Consider the following 24103-nt stretch of genomic DNA (forward strand, 5'->3'; position numbering starts at 1 on the left):
AATATGCAATAGCAGCCATTTAAGAGCTGTAACAGTGGTCAGGTCAGAAAGGGAGTGTAGTGCAGAGTGCAGTTGGTGTGCTGAGAGAGGGGAGGATGCAGGTCGAGATGGATGGCTCTCTCTCTTGCCTTTTATTTTCTTCTCTCGTCCTGTGTACCATGGCCCCTGCAGCCAGCGGGCCACAGTTGAGTCTGAAGAGTGCCTCCATATTCATGGCTCTCTGTGTTAATGTCCCCTGAGGCTGGGGTCTGCGCTCAGCCCCGCTCAGACCAGCAGAGCTCAGACCCTCGCTCCGACTCCTCCTCTCCATCTATTATGCAGCCAATAGTCCCCAGCTGCAGCCCTTACATCGCTCCATTCACCCCTACATTTGCTGCCCTCGCTTGCCCACTCTCCCTGTGTCGAGTTTAGTTGTTCACTCACTCATTCAGACACTCAATCAGCCGTGAGCACGACAGTCCTTCCTTATGAACAGCCGCACATTCATCCAGGACGCATAAAACCGCCAGCCGTGTACTCTGTTATTGAAGTGATAGACTGAATTGAGATTTAATTGAATTTAGATACATCTTCATAATTGCTGACAATCATTACACAATATATTTACAGTCATTATGAAATATTACAATTGGAATTTACAGAAACTTTGTACAAAATATGCCTGACTTCAATGCCTGGATAGTGGGGTCCTTGTTTAGCCATTTCTGGAGAACAAAACATTGACCCAAAAGTCACTGGTGTCTGGAAGTGCTTTAGTTTCAGCAAGTAGATGCTTTTAGAGTCCATTAAAAAGAAAGAAAAGAGAGAAAAAGTCCAAAAAGTACAGAGTCAGCAAAGTTGTGAATTGTGTTTTTCTTTTTCCTCAGTTAAATTGCTCTTCTTTTTTTTTGACTGAATGGAACATTTGATCTGTAATTCAACTGCAAAAACAACAACAGAGACCCATTTAAATAGAATAAATCCATAATATTTACACAATAATGTGAGTATTGATTTATAAAAATGAAATCTCTTTTTCTTTAAACATGATTTATGTTTATCTACAGTTTTTCAAAACAGAAACCTAATCACAATGAAACGCATCATACTTCTATCATTCAAAACTACTGATAATGATGATTGTGGATTGCCATATTTATGCAGCAACTCTGGTTGCAATGAAACTCAGCTCATCTGTCAGCAAAGTTCTTACACCAGCTTGAGTCGTGTTGAAGCCATTCTCCCCCTCTGAAGCTCCTCACGATGGCAGAAAGTACGGAGGAGTCAAATGTTCTCTTTAAAAAAATAACACGTGGTGAAATGGACTTTGTCAGCACAGCAAAAGCAAAGCAAAACAAAAACTTGGCCAAAGCGGCAGTGTCCAACAGTCCCGCTCTTTCACCGGACAACATGAGACCTTTAACAACTGAGGAAGCTTTTTCTGTTCAGCATTGGCACCATTGAAGCCCCACAGGGATGTCCAGAGAAAAGAGCGCCCCCTGTTGTCCAGCTGTTGTCACCCAGCGACTCTCAAACATCCACCTAGGGGGCCGCCCTAAGCCAAAGCTGCAATAAAAATAACTGACAGACTAACCTCAACTAGTGAAACTAAAATGCTTTGCGCTCCTTCATTATCATGACTGAGATGCAAATGAAATCAAACATAAGCATGCTTTTAAAAGGATGTTTTTGATATACAGTAATTATAGGAAAATAGACTATCAAGGATGACTCCTTTAAAATCATTTATAAAGCTTTCCTGGATGCAGACAGCTCGGCTACGAAGTAAATAGATACTAAACAAAACAAATCCTTAAAGTATATGCAAACACAAGCATAAATATTTGATCCACAGAGAGTAAGCTACGAATGACAAATATTAGTGATATATTGAAATTCTGGAACAGGCACCATTTCTGTCTTTTTAAAAGTCGCTCTTCTTTTTCGAGTGTTTGTCAGACGTTTTAAGGTGTTTCCAAAATCCTAAAAGAGTCACTGCTGACTGAAGTGTTGGGTGCTGCTGCAGTCCATCCAAAAAGTCTTTGCATTCTCTTCAATTTTTCTAAAGTGAACCAGCTAAAAAGAGTTGGTGCACTGTTTATCTCTCATTCTTTCTCTCTCATCAACTTTCCATCATTACTCTCATCTAAATCCCCACTCTTCTCCCCCCTTCTTTTCAGGCTGGCCACCGGACGCCGCCGGGTTTTAATGGACGTAGTAGAGCCAGTAGACAACGTTGAAGAAGGAGAAGACGGTGGGGAAGATCATCCTGGACCACTTGTCGATAGAGTTCACGTCGGACAGGTCTGGGATATTCACCTTAAGCTGGGAGGCCCGTCTCCGTAGGCGGGACTTCTTCTGGGCGTGGCGCTCCAACGCGCTGTGGCCATAGTTCTGGCGGGCCATGGCTGCCCTGCGGTACTGCAGCGTCGAGCTATCGTAGGCCAGCATGGTGTTGCGGGGGTCTCCGGGTGCCCCCAGGCCCCGGGACAGATCCCCGCCACCACCCATCTCGTTCTTCATCTCCAGGGTGCTGAACAGGATGTTGTCGTCGGGAGTCATCTGTGTGAGGGTGTAAAAACAAGTGGAGCCATGAGAAGTTACTGCCAAGAGGAAATCTAAAGGTCTTCAAAGTAACTCTAGCAAAATTACTATTAGCTACAAGGATAATTAGATCATTCAAATCATGTAAATAATACTGATGAGGTGCTAGAATGGGTAATGCAAATGAGTCAAAAAGTGTGTTACTTACAGTGACATTCTTTAAAGCACTTTAAATTATCATTGATCACCTGTCAATCAATATATGAGTGATAAAACAACCACAAGACTATGAGATAACATTCCTGGAAGAGCACAACATGCTCCACAAACAAATTGTCATGGAGAAATCTTCATTGTCATCTCAGAATTTCAACCAGTGTGGTTAAAATTCTGTCGATTCACAAGACAAACTGAATAAAAAGAAAGAGAAAGCAAAGGAAAAAATGTGACAGGAGAAGGTTGAGAGAAATAGTAAGGACTTTGCAAAGATGAAGGAGAGGCTTAAAAGGTTCGGGGGAGCAGGTCAGGAAAGACGTTGTGGGAAGTGAATTCGGATCAACATTTCTTCATCCATAGCCTGACTTCTGAGGTAAAACGTCCCTATAATCCAAATCCTGTCCCGCTGTAAATGGAGCTGGTTGTATTTTGTTGTTTTTGTTATAACTCACTTATAAAGCGAAGCCACTTAGTTGGCGCTATTCATCAAACTGAAAATGGTCTCTTTCGTTATCTGGCTATCCATATTTTTTAAGACAGTTATCAATTGACTTTTTGATTGTACAGTTTTTTGTATCTGAATGACATTATCTTAAGAGAAGCTACTGATGTTTTCTTCTCTCTTGCCATGATTGTTATTTCCCATCAATTGAGATGTACAGCCCAAGTTAGGATTAAAATAATGCCTGCAGAAATCAAACTGCTAAGCCATGTTTGTCAGGAAAATGCATGAAGAGCAAACCAAGAGAGGGAAAAAACACAATGGTGGGAGTGATGATCAAAGTTGCCTTAAAAATCTATAGAAATCAAAGAAATGCACAAAAACTACAGCATTTTCTTCTGATCTGGATTGATTCAGATTGATGACATTGTTAGTTTTGACTTTCAAAACCTCCAGTACCTTATTTCTTTGCTCGCCTAGTCCTAATGCGGCATCGTCCACAAAGATGGGATCCCACATCGAGTCATATGCGTCAATTTCCCTCTGTTTCATTCTGGCATACAGAGCATCATCTCTCTGAACTACATTTCCCACCAGCCACTGCAAGCATACAAAATCAGCACTGTTACTTAGGGGAAATCGAAGTTTGCCACACTCAGAAGGAAAGGGTGTTTTATGTTTTTATGTTGCTGTTGTTCCTGCTAACTTTAGCAGCTGAATGAAATTTAAAGGGAAGGTGATTTTCTTTCAAGGTGCCTTGCCCTTTGAGAGACACAGAAATATGGAGATAAAGCATAGGCCAATCATTGGTTCTTCATTCACTCTTTCAGATCCTAGTCTGAGTCATAAAGATGATACACAAGGCTAAACAAGTGAGAAACGGAGAGCTAGAGAAGGAGTAAAGAGGACATCAAGCATTGATCACAGCATCACATTGACCTTGAGAGGAGAAGAAGTCATTTGCTACAACAGAAACAAACACACAAACATTAACCGACAGCACAGATACCTCTAGAGGAGGTTCGCCTGCACATGTACCTTGGGGTCGGGTTTCAGCTTCTCATTATTGGCCACGGCTGCTTTCTCAGCCGCCTTCTTCTGTCGCTGGGGGCCCTGGCCGAAGAAGATGTAGTTGACGAAGGCGTACTCCAGCAGGGCCAGGAAGACAAACACAAAGCAGCCCATCAGGTACATGTCAATAGCCTTGACGTAGGGGATCTTTGGGAGCGTCTCTCGCAAGTGGGTGTTGATGGTGGTCATGGTCAGCACCGTAGTAATCCCTGGATACCACAGGTCACACGTTTAGAAAGAAAGTGAAGTCTTTAGACGCTGTAAGACATTTTTTAACATCATCTGTACAGTGAAAAACAATTTGACCAATATATTATGTTAGAGGTAGCCATGCAAGCTGCTTGGCTCAAGGAATGGTAATATACTGTAGATATGTCGGTCAAACACTTGGTCCAGGCTAAAAGATCACAGCAACCTTTTATCTGGCTTTGGTTGGATGGCAATGAATCAAACATCTGCAGAAGTTGCCCTGCATGGAACGACTCGACCTGAGTTGCTTTTGGTACCAGGTACTTTCTGAATTTCATTTTCCACTGCAGATATAACACCTTCAATGTGTGCGTGATTCGTGGCTGATAATCAAAGCGTTGAAGCGTGAAAATGCGTTAATGTCATCTTCAAACACATTGTGTTCTCTTGATGGATCTTTTCATCTACAAGTCTAATGGTAAAAACCAAATAAAGAACCAGTCGAGTTCTGCTGTTATCTTCATGAATCATATTCACTTTGAATCTATTACAATCATCAAGCCTTCATTTAAATGTGTCCAAATAACTGCAAAAGTATTGACTTTCCTTTCAGCCTTGGCCAAGCTGTAGGTTTACTACAGCTTTCTTAACTAACACACCTACTTATAAAGGACGCAATGAACGAACAGGGATGTTCTGTTTGATGAGAATGTGCCCTACATCAAAATGACTGAGATCAGGTGCTTATCTTCAAAGGATTTCAGTATGTGCTTGTGAACATAAGCATTCATGTTCATAACATGAATTATATAGTATTTATGTATACCAAACAGACCTGAAATAATGTGAACCCATATGGAGAAAAAGATCCACCGAAACCTCCTGAGACTAAAACTGTGTGTGTGTGTGTGTGTGTGTGTGTGTGTGTGTGTGTGTGTGTGTGTGTGTGTGTGTGTGTGTGTGTGTGTGTGTGTGTGTGTGTGTGTGTGTGTGTGTGTGTGTGTGTGTGTGTGTGTGTGTGTGTGTGTGTGTGTGTGTGTGTGTGTGTGTGTGTGTATTCAATCATGTATTCAAATGGACAGAGGACAAACTGTAGGCTACATAAAAGCAAGCTGTAAACATCTGCTATTAGTCACAGCACAATTCACCTGTTTTTGTACACACACACACACACTGTGTTTGATACATTAGTCATTTGCATGCACAATCTGCATTTGGTCAGATTCACACGTATTATAAATAACCCGGCAGCCAGCATTGTCACTGTAGCATGGAGCCTCATCTCTTAGGATGCGCTCGCTTGCTGCATGTTTTCAGGAGGCTGAGCGGAGGCAGATCTTTAAATCACGCTACCCTCTGAATGCACCGTCTGGGGCTCCAAGCCGCATGTGTCCCACTCCAGAAAACAAATAGTGTGTGACAAGAACAACACACATAAAGCTCAAAGCCATTTCCTCTGCTGCCCTGACCTGTCATACCCAAGTTTAACACTAAAGGGAGCTTTCATTTTAGTATCAGGGGCGCTTTGACATCATGTAAAAACATTAACATGTATAAGGCGCAGTTATGCAAATGTTGCCACCTTTCATTTGGCCGAAATGTAGCCGTGATCAGGCTCTGATAAGCTGGAATCTCCAACCAATGGGGGGCTTCGATAGACAGACAGGCAGAGATAAAGACAACACGTTTCAAGGTCGAGCTGCAGCGCATCTCGCTCTGCATGAGTCATGTATATAGTCATCTCTGAACAACAGACATTTAGCCAGGCAGCCTATCACACACTGCTATCACTCACATGCTTAAAGCTAATGGGAAAAAAAGTCAATGCTGGGAAAGCAAACCAGAGATCAGGCTGACACAATGTATATCTAATGCAAGTCTAAATGTAAAAGGCTCAACATGGTTAATAGCTCTTTTCATGCTCTGTTATCATTTAGCTTTAGGTTATTTCCCAGGGTCACTGTTCAGCGGTGGCGAGGCGATCCTACCCAGGGCCACTCTGGCAGCCGAGGCATCGTAGTTGATCCAGAAGGAGACCCAGGAGAGGATGGTAATCAGGATGGAAGGCATGTATGTCTGCAGGATGAAGTAACCAATGTTCCTCTTCAGTTTGAAGCTGAGGGACAGGCGGGGGTAGGCACCTGAAGGAGGCACAGGGAGAGAGGAAGTGGGATGGAAATAGATTTTCCCTCAAAGACTATAAATAAAAGCTTTATTTCCCGTGACACCAGGGAGGATCCATATCTTACTTGTGTGGATATTGAATAGAAAGAAAAACAATGAAATGTACTTTTTCTTTACAATAACCCATTTTCTGCGGTCAGTACACGTAAAAACCCAAACCTCCAATGTCAAAGAACCGAAGTAAAAGTGGACTGTTGTGTACCTGTAGAGAAGACCACGTTCTTAGAGATGAGTTTATAATCAACAATGGAGAACTGTGGCAGCTCTATTCTGTCGACCCCGGACACAGCGCCTTCTCCACCTCGCCAGTAAAACTCAATATCATCTGTTGTGTAGCCATCTGCAGACCAAAGAGAAACAATGTCATCACCAAGTTATGGTCTTTAATGCAGAATGGTATGCAGGAATGTTAAATGTTAATGTCACTTGTTTTGCATGTTTTAGCTCACCTACAAAAGAAGTTCTTAAAAATGGGGACGAGACCCTCTCAAGGGGTCTCAGGATGCTCAACATTTGGGCTATGCTAATGTATGTTCAGTTTTGGGAGCATTTTGTCGCTTGTTTAAAACAAAACGGTGGTATTGGATAGAAGACGAAATATGAACATTTTAACGAGGTGTAACAAGTTGAATTAGCATTTTTAAGTGCTAAAAGCATAAATGTTTCAGAATCAATGTTTTAAAGCATGCACACATTTTAGGATTCATTTGTTTACCATTAACTTGAGCACACCATGAAAGCTAAATGACTTGACAACTGTTTCAGATTTGTAATCCATCACAAAACAAAGCAGAATTTATTTATTGTCAGAGATAAACTATAAATGCATGTTAGGAACACAGCGGGCGCATGTCATTTTTAAAATGCTTTCTTGGTGGTGTGTTCAAATGCTTAATGGAAACTCCAGAAACATCACTCTCTTGGCTCTCAGCCACCAAAACAAAAATCATGTTGGCTTGTTGTGTGTTTTCAAAAACATAGCTTTTAACCATTTCCTAAATGATATATGTTGTGGCTTTCTTAAACACACCAACAATAAAGAGTTTTTGAAAAGTCCTCTGTCCTCCTCAAGTACACCATCAATGAAGAAAAAGTAAAGCTTAAGAACAAATCGATGTGATAGATTATGATCTTAAATGTTGTTTTTTGTAGAAAAACTGCTCAACTCCAATGCATATAAAAGAATAAACTAAAGTTGGGAGCAAAGCATTCTGCAGTAGCAACTTGCGTGCTAATTTGAAGCTACATAACACAGCCGAGATTTGGAGCATGATGTTTGTTGCACATGGAAGCAGTCGGGGGACTCCTGTGTTGGAGACCGTCTCTGACATGAACAGCGACTAACAGGGAGCAGCCATCTCTGTTCTCCCTCACAGCGCTCTGAGATCTTTGTCTGCCTCACACTCAAAATAGAGGCAGTGACCTATTCAGATGTGATGAATAATTAAACTGCAAGGCTTTGATTTAAAAAAAATTAACACACAATTCTCTTCTGCGGTTGCACTGACATTCAAGGTGAAGTTAGTCATGGTGCTCGTGTTGGGTTGTTATTGGTTGGACAGGCAGCCAACTTCACCCGTAGGCTTTTTTCACAGCAGACATTTTGACTCGTCACAGGCAAAGCACAGGTGTTGCTAACAATATCAGCAATGGCTGCATTCTTCATGAAGCTGCATGCCCTACACCAGGGCCCGGAATACTGAACAGACATTTTACATTTGACTATTTACACATACCAAGACATGTCAAAATGTCTGCTGTGAAAAAAGTAAGGTTGCACTATTTTATACTACCAACAAATCCCATGAAAAAACTAAAATTACAATTGGTTTCCCGTCTCTTTACAAATTCTGGCTTATTAATCGTTCCTGTGCCACTCCGCTTCATCCTGAGAATTTACATGTCGATTTAATAAAAGGTCTTAAAAAGGCCACAAGGCCCTGTAGCTTTTAGTAAAGGTAACACAAACAGCAGTACATTCTGTATTAGTTAGGGGCTGTTTTACTTTGCAGATTAATCCAGAATTGGTGGTTTAGTAAGTCTTTGATTAAAAATAAACCAAAGTGGTTTTGGGCTCATGGTAATGAAAGAACATGTCAGCCATTACATGTGTGTGCCTCATCAATCTGTTTTAATGTTTTTTTGGAGGTCTTTAAAACAGAGAAATATACTAGAATTTGTTACCCAACAGATACTTGTTAAATTAATTGGGAAACAGATACTTTGTTTGTAGCCGGAGATCCTTGAAAAATCAAGGAAAAATCAGGATATAAGAAAAGGTTACAACTAAAAATATAAACACCAACTAAAGTGTTTGCAACATGTTGGCTTATTTATGATTTAGCCACTATAATACAAGATTTTTAGTATATGTTCTTCATTGTTGTTACTATATTTAGAGGAATCAATAATTTCTTCATGTAGGTCTTTTCATGGGATATGTTTAAATTAGAAAAATGGAGATAATCACCAGTTTGTTAGCAGGCTGAAATAAAAGAGAGAACACACTTCACACGCCCTGGTGCAACTGTTGATCATAATGTTGAAATTGTAGCAGATACAGTAAGCTTTGCCTCCACTTCTGCATTATCATGATCTCTGAATTGTGCGACTTTGCATCACCCCAATTAGGGCCGAGTCCACTATGCTGCTGTTCAGTTCAGTTCTGATCAGCCATGACAGGCTGCCATCAGGAGGGTGTCGTGGAGATTGGGAAAGGGAGACGATTGGCCCAAAAATGTCTTAAGTGAGCATTTTATATCGTGTACATAAATGGTCATTTTGTAGCTTCATTAGTTCTGGACCATTGTCTCTGCTCAGTAAGATGTCAATGTATTACATCACTGTTCTCATCCTGGGCTGTCATGAGAAACAGTGCAGTATGAGCTCCACGATGTGCATACTGTGGGTGTGTATTTGCATGTGTGTGTGTATGCACTACAATAGATATTAAGTGTTAAAGAGGTACAAATCAATTATTGCTCATTCCGGCATGTGAGACCAGTGGTCTGAGCCGCAGCAGTGAGCTCCTGATGTATCGGGGGATCTAGGGTTTAAAGACTAGTGTCTGTTAAAAATGCATCAAGTTTATCAAGGGAAGTGAGAGTTCTCTGGGCTCATTAGTCTGAATAAAATAGCATGCTCTGGCATGAAGCGATTCCAATGTTAAAACCATTGCCAGTTAATCCATATGAGAGCAGATACTGCTTGGTGATCAAAACTGGAGCCGTGTGTGTGTGTGTGTGTGTGTGTGTGTGTGTGTGTGTGTGTGTGTGTGTGTGTGTGTGTGTGTGTGTGTGTGTGTGTGTGTGTGTGTGTGTGTGTGTGTGTGTGTGTGTGTGTGTGTGTGTGTGTGTGTGTGTGTGTGTGTGTGTGTGTGTGTGTGTGTGTGTGTGTGTGTGTGTGTGTGTGTGTGTGTGTGTGTGTGTGTGTGTGTGTGTGTGTGTTGTGTCGAGCTGCCTGAGAGAGGAGGAGGAGAAAAAGAGAGCATGAGTGATGGAGAGAGAGAGATAAAAAGGCTTGGAGAAAAAGACGAGGATGAGACTGTGCAAAGAAAGGAGATGAGGAACGGAAAGGGAGAGTGATGAGGAGAGAGATGGCGAGCATAATGGGAGAGGAGCAGCGAGAGGCGGTTCTGACCCGCACTGTTTTTGTGCCACTCAACCCTGCTGGCAATAGCGTGATCCAACCCAGAATGACTGAGCCCTATACACCACATTCAGCCCCATAATCCTTTTCTCCGGGGACCCAGATAAAACACGCAGAGGACCTCGTCTTTCCTCTCATGTTCCTCCACACTCCCTCCCTCCCTCGACTCCGTATGAAATGAGCTCTTTGCCCTGTACAAACATGGAGGCAGTTTCGGGAAGAAGCTGCACATAGCATCCAGGATCAGCACAGCCCTGGAACACAGGACCTAATCAGGCTGCTCCATGCCTTGGGAAGCCACTGCAGTTGGAGTTGAATTAATTAGGCTGGATGTTATCAGTCAGTGAGCCATTAGTGATGTTCCTCTTCTCGATGTGTATCGCTTGATATCTCATCAGCCTTTCTCAGCGTTTTACTGCAGTCTTATCAACCTCCCTTCTAACTTGCTGCCACCGGGCCCGGCAGACTGTTTCCAGGACCAGATTTCAAAGCTGCATGTGTACGTGGGATCTGTTTAATTCAACGTCTACGTGTGGGCGTGAGAGCTGGTTGTCAGGGACAACGGTACTTACAGCTTTCAATCTCCAGAGTGCAGTTCTGCTCATCTAGAGGGTAGCGGCGCAGGTCCATCATGCAGGCTGCAGTTGTGGTGATCCTACACACAGAGTGGGATGAAAAGATATAGGAATCATCAAAGTGCCGGCCCAGTTCAGTTGACCTTCAACACACAGTACGATGACACGCCGAAGCAGGGTGATGACAAATCTGTATAACTGAGGAGTAACCGATATAGAGCCATTACATAAATGTTGAATCAAGATTAAATCTCAATCAGATTTTGTTTGCCACATAGGAGTCATTTGAATAGAAGTGTGTTGAAAAATGTGTAGAATAATTTCCTGAATCCACCAGTCACCCCCGACCATTAGCTTTGCTCTGTCTGTCCTTTTAATACACACGTCCTATATTGCAGGTCTTTAAAGAAACCTCCTGCTGATCCCTGCAACTAAAACACAACGTCTAACTTTGCACGCAATATTACAATTTTAACCCATATTCCAAAAAAGAGAATATTTTTAGTCAGCTGTTAATATGGCTAACATATTTGAAGAATCAATCATTTATTAATTTAGGTATTTTCATGGGATATGTTTAATCAGTACGTAGGTATGCACAGCTCATCACTGATTTATTTTGAAGGTAAAACAGGAACAGGTTAAACCTCTGGTCACACAATCCTTTAATGAAGTCGCTGAGTGTGAGCCAGCCCCGTCGACTCAGAGAGACGTACTTCCTGTTTCACACACGACAAGTTGGCCCAGGCTGAGACGGGCTGGCACCAGGCCGTGCCAAGCCCCGAGGCAGCCTGAGAGACACTGGACACACTGTTTAACTCCTGGGACCTAATCTAGTATCCTGGACTAGGAAAACACACACACACACACACACACACACTGATATAATATGATAGCATCATGCGACCATTAACAGTAACTGCAGCCTGCGGGAGAATTCCCAGTATAGGTTGATGTATTTTTGACCTTGGGTTTCCCTCGTCTTGGCTGGTTACTATCTACTTACTGAGTTTTTTCATCTAGTCTGAGAAATATGTATCTATTCACATTTTAGGAACATTTCCAAACTCTTTCTTTCCTTGCATTAGAATAAGACAGGATAAACTGTGGTGCCATGGAGCGGACGGACACTGTGGCAGTCAAAACTAATTCACAATGTATTTCCTCTTAACTTCATCAGGACTACAAACGTGTGCTTTGTCTTTAATAATTAAGACCAAAAGTTTATTTGAAATCCGTCTAAGTCTTGCTGCTCCCCTGGGCCCAGCCTGGCAAGTTAAGGATTTCATTTTTGAGATGTGGAGATGCTCAGTGTTTCTCTCTCACACACTCTGTCTCATTCTCGCTGCCTCCTTTTTCTTGCTCTCTGGGCTCTTATGTAAGAGCCAGTTAGCAGGGCCATGGTGCACTGGGGGATTAACACAGGAGTCTTATTTCTGTCCTAGTTTACCCCTTTATGGACACAACTTACCGGGGTTTTTACCAGGCAAACACTCATCACTCACCACCACCTCTAAATCATCATGGTGGCAGAGGAAGCACAGGGGGAAAGTGGAAATGAGGCCAAAATGGCAGGGGTAAAAATAACAGCCTATTTATAGCCCACCTACATCATCGGCAGAAGTCTTGAAGCTTTTTTGTCTGAGACTCTGCATCACTGATCAAGAGCTGCTTCTGCATCCCCTGGCCCAGCTAGCATGTCCAATCATACGAACGGTAACAATTCAGAAACAGCTGGAAACGAGGGAGGAGGAGAGAAGGATGAGGATTTCTCTGCAGGATTCCCTCCTCTCCTCCTCCTCCTCCTCCTCCTCCTCCTCCTCCTCCTCCTCCTCCTCCTCCTCCTCCTCCTCCTCCTCCTCCTCCTCCTCGTCATCTCCGCTGCAGCGAGAGTCTGCAGCAGCAGCAGCAGCAGTGATCATGAAGCACAGGCTTGTTTGCTCTTCATCAACATCAGGGCCAGTCCCTCTCTCTCATCCCAACCTGCCGGAGGAGAGGCCACGCTCTAACAGATCACGCAGATTCACACACGCTACATTTGCTCTGCGTCGGAGCTAATAAAACACGGAGCGTGTGTGTGTGTGTGTGTGTGTGTGTGTGTGTGTGTGTGTGTGTGTGTGTGTGTGTGTGTGTGTGTGTGTGTGTGTGTGTGTGTGTGTGTGTGTGTGTGTGTGTGTGTGTGTGTGTGTGTGTGTGTGTGTGTGTGTGTGTGTGTGTGTGGACCCCCCCTTAAGGCAGCCTGTGCACCTTTATTTCCAAATGACCTTGTTTACGGACACAACACAACCTCCACAAATTCCCAGACAGAATCTCATTTCCAGGGAGCGTCAGAGCAGACGCCAACATGCAGATTGGCATTTATACAAACGGGTTACAAGCCTGCATTCCTTTAATCAAGCTGAAGATGTTATTACCTGGACATTGTAATGGAGTTAGAAGTTCAATTAAGATGGAGAAGCTTCCTCCATTTTGGATAGAGAGCTGAGGAAACATGGCATGCAGGAGTGTCTCTCCCTGCTCAGGCACTGTTGCCAAATTTGAAAATAAAATGTCTGCAGTGGCAACAAAAAGAGTCCAGCATCAAAGCAAAGGATGGGTTTCTTGATTTCAAAGCAAAGGCACACACATACGAAACACCTTGCCTTATCAATAGTTTGAGAGGGAGGTATAACTGTGAAGGCGATTCTAAGCCTGTATTGATGATCTTGACAGTAGAAAAAGGCTTATTTAAATCCCTCTCTTTCTCCACTCAGCAGCTTTCTCCTCCTGGCCATGCGATGTCATCTATTGAGCTGCAGAGTGGCACACTCCTCGCCCAGACAAAAGAGGACGTCAGTCTCCATAGCACAAGGATATGTCCTCTCACAAAAGGAGTTACAATATTCACAGAGAGGAGGAGACAGGGAGGGGAGGGAGGGAGGGGGAGAGAGAATCCTAATAATTTCTCCATTTTGAATGAAGTCTGACCTTCATGTCTCTTTCTTTCTTGCTTTCTGGCTCTCCCTCTTTTTCTCATTCCCTCTCTGTGAATGTTGAGCGACGTGCATCAGGAGTCATGCACCGAATGGACTTTCCTCTATTCCTGCATAAAATGAAAGGCTAAGTGGGAAAAGTGGGTTCTTTCCTTTTGTGTGTGTGTTTCTTTTCTTGCAGCCTGGGCGGTATCTGTGTTATTGGTTGAGCCTTTTCATGGGCTGGGTAATTAGATCAGACTGCCTCTCCCCGAGAGTCCAACCGAGCACTGAAGTGACAGTTGGGAGCACTGTTGCCATGTTCTGCTCCTCCTGATAATTGAACACCAGGATTTGGAAGGATTGGGATACACTATATATGCAGCACCCAACACCCTTACCCTTCCTCCTCCGCATGCACCCCAAAAATAACACTCACAAACACCCACCCACAGACACATCCCACACACACACACACACAAATAATATGTTTACTGTTTCTGCTTATTATGCAAGGTGTTAGCGAGACAACATCGCACACATATATATATATATATAGCGTTTAATATTCAAAAGAAAGCAATAAAGTGGCGCAGGAAATTGATTTTGAACAATAGACATGTGTTTACCTAGTCAGTATTACGTGTTTATTTCATTTGTTTAGCACATATTAAAGTCATGGCTTAATATGCTGCGAAGCATTTCTGCTCATTAAGATTTAAGGTGTTCACCAGTGGTTGTGTATTGTACTACCATAAAGATAAGAGTTCTCAAAGGAGACTAATTTAAAGAAGAATGATTCAAATCAAACGATTGGATGTCGACACATCCTAACTTAACTCCAAAAATACTGGCTCCAACATTTCCCATGATACTATATTTTCTTTAGAGAAAGTAACATTTCCTTAGGTACATTATTACACCTTCGTGCGACTTTACACTCTACTACATTTCAGAGGAAGATATTGTACTATATATATAATGATAGTAAAGATACTATTTCATGTAATACTACATTTGTTCTAAAGCTGTGTTTATTATCGTCGCAAACAAAAGACACTATCAATTCATTGGGATGCGTAAAGTAAACACAGCACACACACACATCAGTAAGAGCTCGCTTGCATGTTTTATGCATTAGTCAAATCAATGTAATGATATAATAAATATTATAATACCTTCCCGCAACATTGCCAACATTTGGCTGATAATGAAGTACTGTATCTTTAGTTTTGATAATGCTACAATTACTTAACTAAAGGATCTAAATACTTCCACTGCTGACCTTTCACGTTTAACCATGCATTATCATCTCACTTTCAGCTGGTCTGCTCTTGTTCTTGATGAAACTGATCTATTAGACACTGTCTATCAAATTGTAATGATTGTATGTATTACTTCATGAATTTTACTTAACAGACTATACGTGTTTTGTCCTTGTTTGTCTTGCTTTACTTTTTCTTATTTTGTTCATGTATGTAAGACGTTGCTTTTGTCGGGACCCCCTTGAAGACGAGATGGTGCATCTCAAGGGGTTTATCCTAATAAATACATTTCTATACACACTGGTGATAAAGACTCAAATGAATTGATAGCCAAACACATTATGCCACGGCTATAACGGCCGTGTAGGACGTGTTTTCACATGTTAGCTGTTTTCCCGTGGAGGACTGTGGGTCTCCTCTCAGTTAGCCATTGCTTTCTCATCCAGCCAATCCCTGCTGCTGCTACCAGCCGGCCGTCTCTACAGGTATGTGTCAGCGTGCTCTCAGCGCACAGGCATCTGGCCGGGCTGACTCTGACAGAAGCTTGTGTCTGGACTAGCTAGCATCAAATAAAACCTGGACCAAACCCACAAACCAAATAATGGAGGAGCCGGGAGGCACCAGCACTGACAAGGACAACGTATCTGAGGTAACAACCAACAACCCTTTGCTGCACGCACACCCTCAACTTCACAACAAAACTCTCCTGGCCTCCATTGCTTTTTAGACTGTTATGCCAAAAATATGGGGCTTATGTAATTGAGTCAGAATGTTATGTATTACATTTCTTGACTGTTGAAACAAAATGTAGCGATGAATAATCTGGTGCAGTGCAGATACTTACATTATTAGCAGTATTTGCGCAAGAAGGGCATCTCAGTGGAGAGCGAATGACTGAATGCTGCAACATCTTGAATTAGCAACAATAATCTCATCTTTTTAACAGGGACACTAATCTGAGATCATTTGCACACACCACACACACACGCACGCATACACACACACACACACACAGATCAGAGGAGGCAGCAGCACAGTGATGGGCGGGCTGTGCTAGCCTGTGAAGTCAAACAGCAGCATCAGAACAAATACAGATCCAGTGTTTGTATTGAACTTCTACATTTTTGATTATGAGTTTTCAATCATGGATGACACACTCCTCAGAGGCATCACAGTCCAACACCACAAAGAAATGTCTTGTAGACGGGTTCTCCCGCACAATCAGCCTCAGCTCGGCTGTTTGCTCCGCCCTGCTTTATTATTGATCACAACCAATCCATTATTGAAATTGATGATCATCAGGGGATGTGAGAGGCTAATACATTCTTCCCTCTGTTCACAGTTGTGTAAGGCTTTACTATCAGGCCTTTTCTTCATAGATGTGGCCATAAGATAACATTGTACTCACTGAAGAAAGTGCTGAGATGTGAAAACACGCTGACAATCCAACAGGAAATAATGATCAGATAGTTAAACCAGATTTTCAAAAATACCCGACACAGTCTCTTTGTGTGTATTAGCTGTAACTCAAACAAAATGGTCTTTTGTGCTAGGTGGCCCGAAGAGGTACAATTCTCTAGTATTTCATTAGGAAACAGCCAAAATACAATAAAGAATATTAAAACATTTACATCGTTTTGTTTTTTGTCAGTCTATAGTAATCTCTTATTGTTCTTTTAAATAGAGTCTCAGTTTGTCACTGCATCATGTTTAAGTTGTCTAAGTTATTCAAGTGAAGATGCAACATGTTAATTGCGCAACGCTACAGAACAAAGGTAGGCATACTTATTTCAATTATCTTTTTCCAAAATCTAACCACATAAGTACGGCATGTACTTGAGAGTGAAACCTAACGTTGAAGATGCACTTTCTCGGGTGCAGGGTACCCCTTTCTGTAGCTTTACAATGGTAGTGAAAACAACCTTTCTTTCATCTTTATTGAACTACTCATGCTGCTTGAGCCGTCAATTTTAAACAATGTTGCTTCGAACCAGGACCTCAGCTATTAACTTGATGAGTATAAAATTATAATGACGAGTAAGAATGATGGCAAAACCAAATAATAAGAGCCAAGTTGAAGAAATATCACATTACTGTATGTTGCATCATGCCGAGCAGAAAACTACAATATTTTAAATTCAAAGTGTGAGTTAATTAAGAGGCTCCGCTCTGATACAATTACACATAACTTAATCATGCCTTGTGATCAATCCACTAATGGTCATGACAGACTATGAAGGGCAGGGGTAAAAGGCTTACCTGAGTCCATAAAGCACCGTGCCGTCCGGGTGCAGACGGATCATCCTGTTCTTGACGGTGACGCCGTGAACGAAGGACTTCTTGTCGTTTAGAAAGTAGGTGTCAGGCACCCACAGCGAATCCGCCACTCGGTTATCCAGCGTCAGGTTGTAGGCGATCTCGGAGTAGGACAGACGCTTGTCCCTCCAAGCCTGCTGGAAGTACATCGTCAAGGTGTAGTCCTGGAGGACAGAGAGGGGAGTCCATTAAACGAAGCCACTTCAAAGACAAACTGGTGACAATCAATAACGCTGACAGTATTTCAACCACGGAGCCAAAAATACACTTTCAACTAAATGTACTGACAATCTTTCACGATAGGAATATGTTTTATTTCCTTTATCCAGCAGTGGTGGGTAACCAATTACATCAAGTCAAGTACTGATATTGTAATCTGTGCCACTTTATACTTCTACTTCACTTCACACACACATTTTGGACTTTTTTCTCCAATACATTGAATTGACACTTATAGTTACAAGTTAATTTTTCCCTAAAAAACACACCATGTCAATCAATATTGCAACTTTACTATACTATCAATATAGGCTTTTGTTGGTTCTCTTATGTTGCATTAAGGGAGTATAACTGCATTTGGATGTGACAAATAACTGACCTTGAACATTTAGCCTTTAATAATAATCAATCCAGAAGTAAACAAAGTATCTAAGTATGATTCCACATTGACAAACCACAACAACAAAATGCTCATACATGTATTAATCACGAGTATTACTTTAACTCTGCAACAGGAGAAATTCTGCACAATGTATACTTTACATTTTGAAGCTTTAACTACATTTTGCAGATAAAGCTTTTCTCCTTTTACTTAAAGGTGGGGTTGGTAATTTTGGAGAAACCAGCTCGAGTGCTCTAGAATTTGAAAATACACAGCCGGAAAAAATCTGCCGGCTCAGATGATTGGTCGTGCTTTTTACAGTACTACGGCTTCCAGAGATTAATTTGTTTTATGGATTTTTTGTCAAAGCACTTAAGATATTGCTATCAGGATGTTAAGAGCATTCCATGGAATATAACAAAAAGTGTATCTTGAGCCGGTTTCTCAAACATACCTACCCCACCTTTAAGTACCATTTCAAACTCAGGACGTTTTAGAGCATGGTATTCCTCAGTACTTCTTTCGCACCTGCCACCATCTCAACTGGGAAACACGTCTAGCTCCAGCATCATGTCACCCCTCATGCGAACATGACTCCACAGACAACACGTCTGTGGTGCAGCACGTGGTGTGGACTCTGCATAGTGAGAAGGTCATCCGAAAGGTCGTTGTGGTCTGAAAGGCCACGGCCTGTGCTAGGGGCCATGGTGGCTGGGGTTGGGGGGTTAATATAAATATCTACTTCCACTTTGACTCTACTTTCTGCTTTTTAGAGAAAGACGCTAATGCAAGCAAAATCCTTTATTTGCTTGGTGTTGTTTCTAATTCTGCATACTAAACATCCAGAAAATACTAAGATTAGGGCTGTGTATCAGATTCTCACTATATCAGTATCAATTGAACAATCAAATTAATCTTTAACTTGTTCTCTTTGTGGAGAATTGATGATAGTCTAGATTTGAGTGTTGAGGTGGAGGGAGAGGATTTAACCATAGCTGTACAAAACATAAAAAAAAGACAATAACACTAACGGTAAGTGAAAAGGCAACCATTTGAAACAATTACCAAATATATGTCAATTATCATTCATATCTTTGCATCCCAACGCCCCTAACTGATAGGGGAGAGCTGTCCACATTGGAAAAGCATCATTAATACTGTTTGTTTTTACACATGCTCAGAGATGTAGCCGTAAACGGTATCTCCTCCTCCTTCTTTCATTTGTCTCTGCTTCTCACTCTTAAAAAAAGACTTACACCCACACAGCCACAGTAAAACACAGCACTGCAGTTGGATTTGGTCTGTTGCAGTGTATTGCAGTGCAATCGATGAGTGGGAAAACAAATAAAAAAATACGGTCCGTGAAACGAGGCCCTTGAGCATTTACACTATAGGCAGCCATCATCATCACTTATCGCCATGTGTGTTTCCAAGCCAATTTTTTTTCATATCATCACACATTATAGTGACACTGCAAAGTAATAGCCACTTCTTGCTCTTAAACTCTTATCATTCATTGCATGCAGTGTGCACGACCAAAGCACTGCGTAAAAAGGGCATCTAAAAATACATGAGCTGCTGCCATGTTGATTTTTTCAGGAGTGAAAAGTCAGGCGAGGACGGCCGCATCCTTATCCTGTTTTACAAGAGCTCCCACTGAACCCTCCTCTCCACTCGCTCTCTCTCTGTCTCATTATCAGCCTGTCGATCGGATATCGCTATCACCTCTGGGATCGTTAGCTGCTGCCTGCAGACTCCCTATCTTCACTACCATCCTTCGCCATGTTGATGAAGAAAGCAGCTCCAATCCTGTGAGCGGAAGAGGCTGCTAGCAGAAGCTAAACCTCTCTGTTTTACAAAACTGAGGCTAATACTCTTAAAAAGGTAAACAATCTGAGCAAAATGAAGCAGAAAGTATTTATCAGGGTGGTCTCTGACCTTCAGCAACAATCTTTCACTCTTATTATTTTTCGATGAACTATATTTTTTGATAAACCTGGAGCAAATGTTACATTTTGCCGCATAACAAGGACACTGAGTGTATCTGGTGCATACAGAGCTTTTGATATGAATGAATTAGAATTTAAGATAAAGGACTGATTATTATCATAATTACATAAATATGCTCTTTAAAAAGAAATACACATTGTTTAGTCTGAAAGATCCCAGAAAAACTGGAAAATGCCAGTGTCAAATATTCCACAAAATAGATTTGTCCGAGCAGCAACACAAAATCCCAAAAAGTTCCAATCACAATGATATCAATCCTAGAAAAGCCTAGTCCTAATATTTAAGAAGATGAAACTTGATGAAAATCTTTCTGCTTGATAAATAGGCTACCTCAAGAATAACGGATTGTCAAAAAGTATGGCATTAATTATCTTTTGATGGACAGACTGATGGATTTCTTGACTCATAATCTCAGCACCAGAAGGATTTTTAATTATTGGTTGTGTCGAAAATAATTTCCTTGTTCCCTCACTCAATAGCCAAATCAATTGTATGTGTATAGAGTAGCTACAAATCACAAATTTGCCTTAAGGAGCTTTACAATCTTGATAGCTATGACAAGCCTCTATTGGGATAAGAAAAACTTCCCAAAAAAAGTCTTTACAGGAAGAAATAATGGAAGAAAGTTCAGGAAGAGCTGCAGAGGAGGAATCCCTCTCCCAGGACGGACACATGCAATGCACCTCATATACTGAACGGAACAAAATTATAATAGGCACATTATAATATGCAAGTCTGTCACTACTACTCTTGCTATTAAAGATAATCAGTATTTTACAGCAATAGTGGGAGGTAAAATTAGAATTTTGAAATAATAAGAAACGTGTTTTGCTTATATTAAAGGAAGGGTAATTCACTTCAGAAACACTTTTTCTTATATTCCATGGAATGCTCTTAACATCCCGATAGCAATGAATACATGAAATGCTTTGACAATAAATATATAAAAAAATGTCATCTGTGGAAGCTGCAGTACTGTAAAAAGCACGACCAATCATCTGAGCCGGCCCGGCTAAAATAACTGGATGGGCTACCTGCCTGTCAGCCTTCCATCTGTGCACAAACTTATCTCGTGCCCTCATTGGTCATGTGCGCGTTCGTGTGTGTTGGAGGAGGGGCTCTATAAGGAAGTGGCAGATTTTTTTCCGGTTGTGTACTTTCAAAATCTAGCGCACTCGAGCTGGTTTCTCCATTCTTACTAGTGATGGGAATTCCGGCTCTTCTTGGTGAGCCGGATCATGGCTCGGCTCACCAAGAAGAGCCGGCTCTTTCGGCTCCCAAACGGCTCTTCAGTTTATATTATACCTTTTAATTAAATCAAATTATGTGTACACATATATCACTTAAATTATTCAATACATCCTTTGTACTGAAGTATTCAAAAGTAAAAATTACATGTTTAATATAAATGATTTGCTGTGGCCAATTGTTTTCATTGCATTTACAGACCCGTGTAACTCTCTGATACCACCCAATGAATGCATTGACTTGCTTGTAGAACCACGCTACACAAAACAGATAGCAACACCTATAAAAACTATTTAAAAAAAATACCAAAAATATCCTGCATTTTAGCCATGCCTCATTTCGCTCCATTTGCTCTTTCCAGCGCTGTTTTTGCAGGGGGCTGATTCTGTGAGCTGCAGCTGACCACGCCACCCTGCAGGAGAGGGGAGCGTGCTTTGAGATCAGCTGCTGGGCTGCAGCGGGGAGAAGAGGGGGACAAAAAGAGATCTCCGTCCTCCGTGTTTTATTCTTATAGAAGTAAGAAGAGAACTAATGGAGAACTAAACCGTCCTTTTTACGCAGCGGTCCATAGACATCAAACGGCGACACATATTCAGTTGGCAGTTACTTTGGCGTTAGGGCAGGGATATCTAGATACTTTCCAAGGTTTGACATAATGAATTGTGCTACTTTTAAAGCAAGCAACGATGTTTTCAAATCTGTAATCAAAAAGCTCCTCAAAAACACTATTGAAGCAGTTCCTGCCGTTGTTACGTTAGCTCAAACAGTAACAACGGACTACTTTTCTTAGCGGATGCATGTCAATTTAAATCAATACAACTATTTTTAAATCAATAAAATCATTTTCTAAATCCATAAAAGCATTTCAATTAATATTGGGAGTCATTTCGTTACTTTGTTGAGAATGTGGCCATGTGTAATAAGCGGGATAATGTGCACATTGCATAATGTGCCTTCATGCCGATCGAGATCCCTCCGCAAAAACAAAACAAAAAACGGCTCGTTCGCAACCGACACATCACTAATTCTTACCTACCCTACCTTTAAGCCTTTTTCCAAATGTCCCCTTTTCTACCCAAATGTAAGCACCATGTCATTTAAAAAAAAATCCCTTTTTTATACATTCTCATACACTGACTCATGCACAAAAAGCTGAATAAACTGTGTTATACATTTATTTTAAATAACATAAATAACCTCTGGCCTTTATCACAGCAGACATTTTACGTAACACCTGTGATTTTCTTCAAAAGCCCACAACATTAACGATGTCTCTATGTTATTTAAGTTTCGGCTATGCCATGATGTAGCTAGCATGCACAATACAAGCCACCTGAAACTGAAGCAGGTATTTCCTGAACCTGAAACTAAAAAGCATACAGTTTACACCTGGGCTTTTCCTGTGATGTCTGAGAAAAAACCCTATTGTCTACAAAACCTTTTAAAATGTCCCTTGTTAAGTCACTGAGCTTGGATTCAAGGCTCATACAGAAGTGTGTGTGTGTGTGTGTGTGTGTGTGTGTGTGTGTGTGTGTGTGTGTGTGTGTGTGTGTGTGTGTGTGTGTGTGTGTGTGTGTGTGTGTGTGTGTGTGTGTGTGTGTGTGTGTGTGTGTGTGTGTGTGTGTGTGTGTGTGTGTGTGTGTGTGTGTGTGTGTGTGTGTGTGTGTGTGTGTGTGTGTGTGTGTGTGTGTGTGTGTGTGTGTGTGTGTGTGTGTGTGTGTGTGTGTGTGTGTGTGTGTGTGTGTGTGTGTGTGTGTGTGTGTTTTGGGGGGTTTAAGAGTATAGAGAGAACACCTGGGCCTGCACGCTGCCTCCTGGCTGCTCTGTAAAATGGCAGCACAATTACGGCCTCACAGATGGTGCTGTTTACCTTTGCTCGGACATCACATGAGCTCAGAGAGGGACACAAAATACGGGCACTTCCCCTCTCTATCTCTCAGTACAGGCAAAGTTATTGTTCAGCGAAAATCTGGGAGCCAGGGAGTACATTTTGTTCTGTGACAAGCTAAAGGGGTGCACTATTCTGGTGTTGTGCAGAAACACAAAGCAGTAAAGTCATGTTCCTCATGCAAACAAATCAAATCCTTGACAGCAGGATCATTTCCATCACATCAACTGCAATATAAAATTCATGTAACACAATAATAGGGCCGCAACTAACATTTATCCAATGATGATCTTTAAATAAAAAATGTTGTCGGTCAGAAACACATATTTACCTTAGTATGCTATACACAGAGATAAGCAAGAAAGCTGGAAACGGCATGTTTGTTGTTTTTTTGTTAATAAATACTTAAAGGATTAATTCATTACTTTAGCAGTTGGCAGCAATTGTTCTGTCAATCGACTAATCAATCATTGCAGACACAACATATAGCAAAACTCACACATTAAATGTCAATATGGTGCAGCCTTCATACTAAACATGGCAGTGAAACCAACCAATCCTAGAATTTTATAAGGCAACATATGAGTTATTAATTCACAATAAGAAAGCTATAAGTGGAGTATTCCGCCTTTTAGCATGTTCTCTCCTGGACACAAAATTATTTCTGAGTAATAAAAAAGACATTTCAGTGTGATAAGAGCCTCTTCACTGCACACCTGAGAATACGAAGCAGGTGAGAAGGTTTTCCCAGCACCAGCATCCATTAAGAAAATCTGCAGAGAAGTGAGAGACAGACTGTCCCACGCTGGATTGCCGGTCTCCAAAGCGACCTTCACTCTCCTTGTCACAAGCACTCCTCAGTAACTCCATTAACATCACACAGGCGGCCCAGTGAGCATCAGTGAGGGAGACATCTTGTGCAGAGTACCAACATTAAAAAAAATACTGACGGCAGTGAATATATAAAGGAGATGAA

At 41.6% G+C, this 24103-nt stretch overlaps 1 protein-coding gene across 2 annotated transcripts in view; it reads right to left on the minus strand.

Moving 5' to 3' along the window:
- Positions 1-527: 527 nt before the first annotated feature.
- gabrb2a (gamma-aminobutyric acid type A receptor subunit beta2a) overlaps positions 528-24103 on the minus strand; it is a 31254-nt gene continuing 7678 nt past the window's right edge. The window contains exons 4-10 of one of the 2 annotated variants that reach the window (XM_034092538.2): positions 17324-17544; positions 10846-10928; positions 6828-6965; positions 6430-6582; positions 4220-4461; positions 3641-3781; positions 528-2541 (exon numbers count right to left, since the gene is read on the minus strand). In XM_034092538.2, the coding sequence (XP_033948429.1) occupies positions 2185-2541; positions 3641-3781; positions 4220-4461; positions 6430-6582; positions 6828-6965; positions 10846-10928; positions 17324-17544 (1335 nt within the window). In that variant the 3' untranslated portion in view covers positions 528-2184. The remainder of the gene's footprint in view (positions 2542-3640; positions 3782-4219; positions 4462-6429; positions 6583-6827; positions 6966-10845; positions 10929-17323; positions 17545-24103) is intronic. The other variant, XM_034092539.2, reaches the window with a different exon arrangement.

Source organism: Pseudochaenichthys georgianus, chromosome 10, assembly GCF_902827115.2.
Source record: "Pseudochaenichthys georgianus chromosome 10, fPseGeo1.2, whole genome shotgun sequence".
Lineage (NCBI taxonomy): Eukaryota > Metazoa > Chordata > Actinopteri > Perciformes > Channichthyidae > Pseudochaenichthys > Pseudochaenichthys georgianus.